Below are 12,163 nucleotides of genomic sequence, written 5' to 3'. Positions count from 1 at the left end.
ATGGTGCCCCGTAAAACAAATTCTCTCATATAAAAGCAAGCACAGAGCTTTTATGCATGTGTTACTACCATTTTATAGTATTTTATGAGTTCCTGTATGAATAGGTCATTCACTGTGTTGTATCAGTATAAGCTAATGTCTCTGGCAAGGGCCTGTTTTTCCCAGTGTAATCTTTTCAGGTGTTTAATGATTTAAAAGAAAAAATAAATCCCCCTTTCTAGCCATGCTTCCCAACATCATACCGTGCTCCTTCCTACCTGCCCCACCCACGTTCGCCAGCCACCCTCAAATAAAAAAGATAATCAGTTGTGTGGTTTTGCATGTTCTATCTTTTTGCTCTGGTATTACTACCTGAAAATATTTCTTTAAAAGGAGGAATAAGTAGTAACAATAAAAAATCCACTATTTAGAAACACAGTAACCTAGAAATAAGATTTTATGGCCTCATATAACATTTCCACATAGTCTGTTTTTTAAAAACAATTTAGTAAACTTCTAAATTATTCTGATGTCTAGTTCTCTCTACTATAAAATTCCAACAAACCCTTACTGGTATGATTGTATAATAGCTCCTTTCTTATTGTTTATGAAATACTGTACAACTTTAAATTAATATTACATATAGAATTTTCAAATCTCACTTTCAGATCTCTAATATAGAGGATACCATAAAAATGTTTCAAGTAGGTATGACTGTAAACCACCCACATCTCATATTGAAGAAACGTGTGTACGCTGTGCATTTTACTTTCTTTTTACATAACTGCTTTGTCTCCTAACACATTGATAAAGAGACAGTATCAAAACATACAATAATATTACATGTATTAATTCAAGCAATATAATAAATAATCTTTCAACTGTACTTATAACTAACAATTTAAAACCTAGTATTGAGATATAATCTGATCAATTTTAAATTCTTCATTACAAAAGTATCTTGATCCCGTAAGCAAAGTAGATTAAACTGTTACTCTATACATTAACAATAAAGGTATAAAGGTAATTTCCCCTAAATCAATATGACAAGTAAAAGAATTAAAATTTAATCCTGATATACTTTTTTAGAACTAGCTTTCTGGTTTTAATGTTAAAAGTTAGTATCAAAACAAAATGAAAGCAAAGTGTCACAGCTTCTCTTTCTTTCAGCTGTCCAAGCTTCTGAAGATGGGGACACAGGGACACAACCCAGTACCAGTGCAAATTAGACCCAGACTTCTCAAGTGAGTTCAAAATACAGAAACATAAAAAAGAAAGTGCTCTCCTCTAAACTCTTTAAATGTGGTACCCAGAGGGGCAAGCCAGCTTTGGACACTCAGATGTTAGCTGAAATGGAAGAGATCATTGGCTTCTCTGGGATGGTTACAATAAATCTTCTAAGAAAAGTGGAATAAGGGAAAGAAGCATGAGCATCTCCACTGATCCTTTCTTCCAGCCGGACCCGTCCTTGCGGGAATCCCTGGCACGATGATTGGTGAAGAGTCTGCTTAATGTTACTTTCACTCAGTGTTTGTCTTTAATTCCCTCATCCACAAGTATTTAATTGCCTATTTTACATTTTCATTATACAATCCAAGTTTAAACAAACGGGATCTATTTCCATCTCTGGAAGCAATAACAGAACAAATTACAGCCTGAGAGTTATTTCTTTAAAAGGTCGTTTCAATTCTATGAAAACAGAAAACATAGAGAGCTGTGGTGCTCTATACGGTGTTTCTTAACACTCTCAAAAAAATGTTTTTTAAAATACCGATCCCTGCTACTATTTTATGAGGAAATACTTGTTGAGGGAGTGAGGCTGCAGGAAGAATCTATGTTGTTTGTTTATTCAGGGTGAGGGGGGAGATTCACAGATTGGGCAAAGGAAAAGATCTATATTTTTAGGGTAGTCTTAATGTTTTAATTCCTAAATTTATCCCAGAAAAAGGGGTTTAAGGCAACTAAAAGATTTAATAAACATTAGTTTAAGAAACTACTTATCAGAGGAGACAAGGAAAGCGTTGAAACTGCTTTGCTGTTTTTTTCTTTTGTTAACAAATAAGTGAAGAGCTTGAAAGTAGAAGCAATTACTGCAATCATCCTAGTCTGTTGGTGCCCACTAAGTGGGTTAGGTTTTTAAGGTTTTGAAATCTGGTGTTTTGGTTTCCCTGCCCCTCCCCTCAAAAACCCACACTATGCCTGGTGATTTTCGAATCCAGCGAAACCAGCCTCTCCAGGCACAGGGGACCCGGCTGGACGTGCCGGGGCCTACGACAGCGCTGAAAAGTTCCTCAGGCTTTACTGGGAGATGCTTGGGCGCCGAAGTTCGCGACTTTCGACATCTGACCCGCGGAGTGTGAAACCCCAGGGTCCCAGTCCTACGAGCTGTGAGAAGGAAGAGCTGGGGTTTGGGGCAGCGCCTCCGCCAGACAAATGGGACTGGATCTGCTGCGGCTTTGTGGCTCAGAGCCGGGGTAATATTTCAAAAGCGAGCAATAAAAGTCCTGGGCGAATCAAGCGCTCCTCTGGCTGGTTGGAAAAGAGATTTGAAGCTTTTTATTGTCCTCTGAATAGCCCTGCGAACGGCAAACGAGCGAGTGCAGCCGTCCTCTTCTTCTACCTTCCTGCAGGGTCGTGTCCCTGGGTTAGTATGCAGATTTCACTGACTCGCGAAGGTCTGCGATCCGGGGAACAGCCCTTATTCGATTACAAGGAAAGGTCAGCCTGCCTTCTCGCTCGCCTCGAGGCCTGATGAGTTAGAATTCCTCTTCCTCCGAAGGAGGGGTCTCCACTCACTCGCGCCCTCGCCGCGGGAGAGGAGAAACACAGTACGAGCTGGAGGAGGCCCCCAACGCAACAGGGCTAATCCCCCCCCGCCCCCACACCTCGCAACCCCCCACCCCGCAGTCTCCTGGACTGGGGGTCAGCGCCCGGGCATCCCCCGAAACCCCTAGAACGAGCCCCATCTGCATCAGCCCCTGCCCCCAAGTCGTCAGGGGGCGGGGGGCGGGAGTTATCCCCACTAACGTAAATGTGGTGGTGGTTTTTGCTCTTGCTGCCACTCCTCGACACTGGCAAGAGCAAACCTTATCTCCCGGTAGGACTGTAAAAATCGGGGGGAGGGGACCTCTAAAAAGATCAGATTTACAGTTGCTCTGTGGATCAATGTTAAGGTCTGAAAACAAAATTAAAAGATGGCATCCTCTCTGGGCTCAGCAATCCTCGAGCAGTTTAAGTTAGAAACCCCTCAACAGCCACCTCAGCCCCCGAGGGTCACACTCAGCACACACCACATCACCAAACGGTACTTACTCCAACCGCCCTTCCCCCCTGGCGGATGGACTCCCTCTACCTAAGGAGCCCCTAGAGAAACTGCCACCTGAGTGGCCAGGTCAGGTATCTACACAGACAAAGTTTAACTGCTTTCCACGAACTTCCATACACGGTGAAAAGGTGAAACCACACAAGGTTAGAACAGTCTTTAAATTCTTGCAAACAATAAAACAAAACTGTCAGCTTCTTACAGCACAGGTTCCCATTCTTGAAGAAAACGGATGTTTGACCACTTGCCCTTACCATCCTCCACCAGCAAACAGCCTGGAATACGCCTTTCAGGCTGGAGGTTGTAAACAAGTCACAAAGGTAACACCTGGTGTCTTCAGCCTGTCCCCCAACCTTCTAATACCTGAGTGGGCACGTACACACACACACAGTCTGTGGTGACTGGTCTGAACAGCAGAGGAGAAGGAGGCAAGAACTGAACTGAGTCAACTACCATTTGCTCAGCCTCAGATCAATAAAATAAGTGAAAAACCAATCACACCACACTCCAAATGGCTTTACTACTTAATTCTACAGCTTTCTCTACTTTATGAATTGTGCCAGGTTTCAGTTTGTATTCACTGAGGTTTTAGTCACCAAACTTAATGTGGCAAGGACCCCAGCCAAACTTTAAGTTGGCATCAGAGCAAGAAAACACGCTTTTCTCTCTGTTAAAAGGAGATGTGGCTGACCAAACACACCTATGGGTGAAAACACAAAAATCAATTAAACTGGGCACGTGTAGATCAATGGAGCCAAATGCCCAAAGTTGGTTAATTGAAAAGTTATTGATTGCTCTAATCAATGTCTTCCTCTTGATTATCTCGCACTTCTATGGGTTATAGTTAAACTGTAGGCTTTTCTAACGTGGAAGAAGAGGCACAAACAAGCACGGGAGTTCTCATAGAGAACATAACTTACATCCTATCATCTGACAAAATTTTCAAAATTGGTCTTGGAGGGTAAATGATTTATTTTTATTTTTAAAAACGGGGCTGTTGAAGGGTAGGGATGAACATCTTTCACCTCTAAAGGATGATTCTTGATAGATGGCACCTTAAAATAATCAAAATCTTTCTGCCACGTATTTCTGAAGGAGCCACAATGAAGAACACATTAGCGGGAGATCCACCCTGTATTCCCTCTTATGCAGCATCTATTATAATGTGTTCAGTATGTGATTGAAAAAGAAATGTAAACTCAGTGGAATGAAAAAAATAGTCTTGGCTTTAATTGAAAAAGACAAACTAAGTGAATAATGAGTGTATAAAAACTAGCCTCTGCCACTTTTATCACCCATATATGACACTTAATCTTAAATTTATGAGAGACAACTGAACTGTGTTTCAAATCACCAGAGGCTGTTCCTAGTCTGCTGTTTCTATCTTCTCTCCAGTAATACTTTAGTGCTGGTAGTGAAGAGATAAACTCATTTGGAAATTTTTATATACTTCTCATTTTTAGTATAGATTCCCTTTCTCACAAGAAAACCACTGATAATTGGGGTTGAGTCGCTGTAAAAAGAGCATGGACTATCAAGAGCCTTATTTAGTAATCTGAAATGAAAATACTTCTGATGGAAAGCCACGTGGGAAAAAAAGCCGGCCAAAGACCCCTTCTCAAGAAAAAGTAGGATGTCATGTGCTTAAGACAGGCAAATAATTTTCCTAACATCACATCTTAAATTCATCTATGCTACTTATACAAGAAACTGAATTTCTGGTCCCTTAATTTACAAATACATTTTCTTATTTCTAGAAGAGAATATCTTAGGGGTGTCAGAGACTGGTTTCATTTTAAGATAAAATCTTCTAATATCAACTTTATGCTCATTAGTTATTACTGTCAAAATGGGGCCGGCTTGATCTTGCTCTGTAGGAAAATCCAGGTGCTAAAGAAGTAGGTGACTATTGGTGACTCAGTAGGTGGCAGTCTTCCCTTTACATAATCAGCCAAGGCACCAGAAGAAAGTTCTGGGACACTAGATATACCATAAATATTTCTCATAGGAGGAATAAAGCCAAAATATTGACCAAATTATAAATCGAACTCTGGAAAGGTGGAAATCAAACCACACTATCCTCAGCACTGGGGAAAAAAATCTGCCTCTATTTCAACTGAGCTGCATTCTTTACCTACTGCCCCTAAAGGGATCATTGATTATAATGTGTGAAGGTTTTTAAAAAAATGTTCTGGAGATCACCAATAGGAAAAAATGCAATATTTCAATTCAAGACTGTCAGATGAACAAAATCTCAAGGTCACTTTGCAGAAATCATACAGCCATTCTGTTTAGTGTTGGTTTGGTTTGGTTTGGTTTTGATTTGATTTTTCAGATCCACTATATTCTTCGGTTAACATTGGTTTCATTTTCTAATTTTATAAAAGGATACTAACATCTCACAGCTCGCCTTTTTAAGTATGTTGTCCTAACAGGAATGAATGAGAACATCTGACTGCAAACCACCAGCACTCCAGCATTCAAAGGGCGACTGAACGAATTAAAGAGAATGGGGGGCCAGTGGTTCCAGCGCCTCTCACTTTCTTGGCTGCCTGGAGGAGAAACTCACATAAATCAAGATTATTCTTGCTGTTAGTCCTAGTCAAAATATTTGGATGTAGGAGAAGATTAAATGGACAAGATTTGGGGTTATCCTTTGATTCTCATTATCCAGGCTAAACCTGCTCTTCCATCGTCGCAGAAAAAAAATGACACACAATGAGATATACAAATCACGTATCACAGAAATGTACTCTTGAAACCTATATAATATTATTAACCAATGTCACCCAATAAATTTAACTTTAGGGAAATTAATTTTAATTTTAAAAGTTAAAGTTTGCCTGCATATGGCAGTTCAAAATTTGCTTTTAACACCAAAAATCTGTAAATGTTTTTCCATTCATGAACTGAAAGAATAACGCAACAATTTTATGAAAAGTACAGGCTTTCAAAATTTAAGTACTGATTCCATAGAAACATAAATAACAAACAGTCTAACTCTATAGCCACTTTTTCCAGAATATCATTAAATTTGAGTTAAGAATGATAGCCTCTATGGATTTTTGCATTCCTACAGAATGTTTTTTCTTTCTTTAATGGGGAAGGAATGAGAACCAGGGGAAACCTTTCTGTTATAAATAGAAAAAATAATGAGAAAGAAAATAATAAGCTGGTAAGAATACATGTGAGCACCTACCTCTATCAAGCAGCTGAAATGTCAAACATTTAACACACATGATATGTACTGATTTGAATACCAGGCACAAGGAATACAAAGGAAAACATCCAGACAATTTTATTTTGAAAGGCATTATCTTTTACTTTATACTCATTTTTCTGAAGGCAAGGAAGTTTAAACACCTGAAAAGTTTAGGTGCTTCTCTTCTCCATCTTGGAATTCTAGCACAGTGTCATGCATTCCAAGAGCTCTCAGTTGCTAACTACAATCAACCAATATCTCTGTCCTCAGTTTCAAAGAAAGAGGTAGGTAAGTCAGTAACATCTCTAAATGTCACACCAATACCAACTCTTTTTCCACAGTGTTAGTACTTTGATTTCTAACCATGTACTACTACTCAACACAAATCATGATGCACAATTCCAACAGACTTTTTAATGAAAACTGTGGGAAAAAAAACTGAGAGCATTTATTCTTCAGAAACTTTCCTACCTCAAAAATATTTTAATTACAATCAAACATAAAATGTTAACTTTCTTTGAATGAGTCAAAAAATTAAAAAACACTGATTCACTTATTTCATTTCTTTAAAATGTATTTTTCTTATATCCAGATCTCTTGAAAATATCTTCTGAAAATAAAGAAGCCAAATTTATTATCTCCAAATTTTTAATGTTCTCACATTTATTTTTGTTACTTAATGTGTTTTAATGTATGACTTGCTGTGCTAATATGAAATATTGAAAATGTCAACAAGATAACTATTTAAATGCTGACTGCAGACATTATGCAAGTATACTATCTGACTAAAGAGAGAGAGGGGCTAGAGTATGTAGGAAGATAGCATTGGTAAATAATTTAAATATTATCTAATTCTAAACTTCCAGTTAAATTAGTCAAATAAGGGCCACATGAAATACTTATAATACATGGGGATCAGAGAATACAGGATCTCATAACCTACACATCATACTATCTGCATGGGTAGGATTATGGATCAAAATAGGAAACTGTCTATTGTGGGAGCTGTCAAGCTTTGAAAGTGTGCACCCAGAAATCTGTACTTTATTTCTTAAACTTAAAAATTCACACCTTAAAAAAAGGGGGGGATGCAAAAAATTCAGTCCTAGACCTAGAATACCCTGAAAATGTAACATCAATTTTTGGAGTAATGATAAATACTGCTGTGATCTGGCTATTAATATAGTGCTCTAAACAATAACTCTAAGCAAGTCCAGCATTGTAACAATGAAAGTGTTAACTGTAGTAAAACAAAGTAATACTCATGTGAAACTCTAATATAATGGAATAAAAGATGTCTTTTCAGTTCTTTCAATATTTCCCTTAGTGGTATCCATTAATGACAACAAGCATTTCTTAGAGTAAAATACTATCTCGCCATCACACTGTAATCATGTTCACACAAAGTCTGTATCCACATACTGTTGATTTTAGTTTCCCTATTATATTCATGATACTAACCACCAAAACAGTGTAACAGTGTATTAGATTTGGTTTCACACTATAGTTGTAACTTACTATTTAAAATGTCACACTTCAGATATTGCTTTTTAAGAGTTAAAATAACCAACTTGTAATATGGGCAACTAAGAGAAACTCTTTTACTCTAGGTATTCATGACCAATATAGAAAGATACATACTTAAGAGACAACTAAAGTAAAACTATCAAAATTAAGTTTCCAGAATTCTGATGTATGTATGACAAAATAAATAATGGCAAGAATTCCAGAGCATCAGTATAGATAAGATTTGTGTTACTCTAATGTATTTTCTACCTTATGCAGAAATACAATTTTTCATTGGCCCCTAGTTGCAGTACACATCTCCATACCTAGTACATAGCTTTAAGAACAGCATCTTGAACTCCTAAAAGCAAGTTCCTATAAATGGTCATTTAATACTGAAAAGGGGAAGATGAGGGTGCAAAGACGAAGTACTTTCATCATCGTGACACAGGAAGTTGGACTTTAACACATCCTTCCTTTTTAATGTTACTCAAGCTGAAGACTAGTGGCCATTTGAGAATCAGGCCCTCTTTGAAAGAATTAAATATGAGTGGACTGGAAGTTCAAGACTAATGGGAGTTTTAGGATGACAAACCCTTCTATCCCATAACCCCAACACCTGTCGCTCAGACACATCTCTTTGCATCTTTACACCCTTCTCCTCCATTAGCCAGGCCACCAAAGAAGTACTTCTTGGACTACTGATCGCTTCCTAGTGCTCACACTTTACACTCAGATTCATTCATTTTTCTCTCTCGCACGCGCGCGCGCGCGTACACACACAGGACGTCTTTACGATGCACACAGAATAGTGTAATTCGTCCATAACGGCTTCCCCACTATTCTAGCACCGAAATTCAACACACACGCCCACTCCTCTCCTCGGACCCTGTCCCACTCCCAGCCCCACGCCCACTGGCCAGGAGAAGAAGGGATCGCGGGGAGGGAGGGAAAGGACTCTGAAAGCTTCGGTCCCGCTCGGCACGCCGTCCCTTCGCCCCCGCCCCCGCCCCGCGGCGTTACCCGCCCCCTTCCCGCTCTTTACCTGCCAACAGGTTCTTAATTTCCTCGGGGAGGGAATAGGGAGAGGAGGTACTGCCGGGGTTGGGCATTTTAGGGAGCGCGGGGCGTGCGGGGGAAGGACCTGAAATGAAAGGGTAACCGACGGGCTGGGGTTGCGGCTGCGACCTAGACTCCGGCTGGCGGTGCCGGTGAGCAGAGCGGGGCTACGATTCCGGACACTGCCGGGCCGGGGCTCACAACAAGGAAGTCACTGAAGCCCCAACCAGCAGCTGCTGGACTCTCGGCCCAGCCCCGCCGGGGAGGCCTGGGCGGGGCGACGGGCGGGGCGGAGACCCCAAGGCCAGAGGTGCACAACTGCGCATGTGTGTCCCTGGGTTTTCCTAACCTCCCGGTCTGGAGTCCCTGGACAGGCCACGCCCACCTCCACGACAGGGAGCGGGAGGAGGAGCGGCTGGCGGGGAGCCGGCGGACTAGGGCCCCATCACCTGATCCCGCGCCTGAAGTGGCCTACCGCCATTTTTGTTACTGGTATCGCCAAAACTGCTGACCATTTCCCCGGGCGCTCCGGTAACGCGGTGTCCTTAGTGCCTCCACGTTTTGTGATCAAGACACCCTCCGGCCGACGGTCTGCGCTGCCGAGGTTGAACACCTCGCCTAGTAACCCGTAAGGAATTTCCGAGTGTCCGGAACTATTATAGCAGTCTTTGTCCGATTGAATGATGGTGACCACGTTCCATCTTCCGCCAATCCTCCCTGAGAAGCCGGTCCAGAGAGAGCTCTGATTGGCCCTTACTTTTCTACTTAATAGGGGGATTCTTGGGATGATTGATTCCCCCCACTACGATCGATCGTAGAGGAGGGAGTTCTAATCACTACCTTTTTGAGTTAAAAACAAACTATATAGACAGAAATACCACTGTCCACCTATAAGCATCAAGTGGCTGGTGATTAGTAGAATGGAATTGTAAAATCTGTTCACTCCAACCTAATCGTTTAGTAAACAAATACTTCTTGATTGTCTTCTGTCTGTAAGTCTTCTGAGGTTTACTGGAAAACTCCAAAAGACATGTCTCAGTGCTGTGTGTGTGTAAAACATACATATATTTCTATTTCTTCCGATAGGAACTGCCATGGAAAAGCTCTTTCCTAGATGCCACCATTGTATTTTGAAGATTGTGTTGTGACTCCAAGCACAACGTAAATTGCTTATCCCTCTACACTCCAACAGTGACTACTAGATCATTGGCACCTAAACTTTAGTTTGCATTAGAACCCCAGAGAGAACCTATTACAATGCAGATTCTGAAGCCCCACTTCCAGAGATTCTGATCCTGTCATTTTAGGACAGGACCTGATTATTTACATTTTAAATTAGCCTTCTAGGTGGTTCTGATGTTATACATTCTGAGATTTGATTGTGAGAATCATAGAGGAAGGGTTTACAGGAACAAGTATAAAAGACACATGGATAAAAACTAGGGGCAGGTGGAAATGGGAGGGAGGAGAGGAGGGCTGGGTAGGTGGGCTGGGATGGGAGTAAAAGATAGAAAATTGTACTGCAACAACAATTAAAATTTTAAAAAATGAATCATAAGGCACAAAATTTGTCATTGTCTTGGCCAGGTGGCTCAGTTGGTTGGAGCATCATCCCATAGAACAAAAGGTTATGGGTTTGATTCCTGGTCAGGGCACATACCTAGGTTGCAGACTTCCTCCCCAGTAGGGGCAGGGCGGGGAGGGGGGTAGGCATAAGAGAGGCAACTGATTGATGTTTCTCTTTCTCCCTAAAATCAATAAACATATCCTTGAGTGAGAATTTCAAAAATTTGTCATACATATTTCTCAGACATAGAACATTTCAGAAATGTATATGGAACCATAAACAACCCTGAATAGCTGCAGCAATTTTGAGAAAGAGGAACAAAGTAAGAGGGATCATAATACCTGATATCAAACTACATTATAAGGCCACAGTAATCAAAACAGTCTGGTACTGGTGTAAGAACAGACACATAGATCAATGGAACAGAACAGAGAGCCAAGAAATAAACCCAAATCTCTATGGTCAATTAATATTTGACAAAGGAGGAAGAAGCATAAAGTGGAGTAAAAATAGCCTCTTCAACAAATGGTGTTGGGAGATCTGAACAGCTACATGCAAAAAAATGAAACTCAATCACCAACTTACACCACACACAAAAATAAATTCAAGATGGATAAAAGACTTAAATATAAGTCAAGACACCATAGAAGTCCTAGAGGGAAACATCGGCAGGAAAATCTCAGACATTGCACGCAGCAGTATCTTCACTGATCTGTCCCCTAAAGCAAAGGACATAAAGGAAACAATAAACAAATGGTACCTCGTCAAATTAAAAAGCTTCTTCATGGCTAAAGAAAACAGCATTAAATTGAAAAGTGAACCAACTATGTGGGAACATGTATTTGCCAATGATACCTCAGACAAGGGTTTGATCTCCAAAATATGTAAAGAACTCACACAACTGCACACCAGGAAGACAGACAAGCCAATTAAAAAATGGGCAAAAGACATGAACAGACACTTCTCCTAGGAGGGCATACAGAAGGCCCAGAGACATGAAAAGATGCTCAGCATTCCTAGCCATCAGAGAGATGCAAATTAAAACCACAATGAGATACCACTTCACACCAGTCAGAATGGCCATCATAAACAAATCAACAAACAAGTGTTGGAGAGGATGTGGAGAAAAGGGAACTGTAGTGCACTGTTGGTGGGAATGCAGACTGGTGCAGCCACTCTGGAAAACAGTATGGAATTTCCTCAGAAAAGTAAAAATGGAACTGCCTTTTGACCCAGCAATTCTACTACTAGGATTATATCCTAAGAGCCCTGAAATACCAATCCAAAAGAACTTATGCACCCCAATGTTCACAGCAGCACAATTTACAATGGCCAAGTGCTGGAAGCAATGTAAGTGCTCATCAGTAAATGAATGGATCAAAAAACTGTGGTACATTTACACAATGGACTACTACACAGCAGAGAGAAAAAAAGGAGCTCCTGCCCTTTGTGACGGCGTGGATGGAACTGGAGAGCATTATGCTAAGTGAAATAAGCCAGGCAGTAAGGGGCAAGTACCATATGATTT

At 40.6% G+C, this 12,163-nt stretch overlaps 1 protein-coding gene across 2 annotated transcripts in view; it reads right to left on the bottom strand.

Moving 5' to 3' along the window:
• The window catches only part of SKAP2 (src kinase associated phosphoprotein 2), a 167,353-nt gene extending 157,754 nt beyond the window's left edge, over window positions 1-9,599 (bottom strand). The window contains exon 1 of one of the 2 annotated variants that reach the window (XM_045828490.1): window positions 9,581-9,599. Coding sequence is in view for 1 of the 2 variants with exons in the window: in XM_045828489.1 (XP_045684445.1) it covers window positions 9,055-9,121 (67 nt within the window). In the remaining variant the exon portion in view is untranslated. Of the gene's footprint in view, window positions 1-9,054; window positions 9,355-9,580 lie in introns of those variants that run through there. The other variant, XM_045828489.1, reaches the window with a different exon arrangement.
• Between the last annotated feature and the right edge of the window lie 2,564 nt (window positions 9,600-12,163).

Source organism: Phyllostomus hastatus, unplaced genomic scaffold, assembly GCF_019186645.2.
Source record: "Phyllostomus hastatus isolate PE091 unplaced genomic scaffold, TTU_PhHast_1.1 phas_scaffold_78, whole genome shotgun sequence".
Lineage (NCBI taxonomy): Eukaryota > Metazoa > Chordata > Mammalia > Chiroptera > Phyllostomidae > Phyllostomus > Phyllostomus hastatus.
This window is presented reverse-complemented; position numbering and strand designations above follow the sequence as displayed.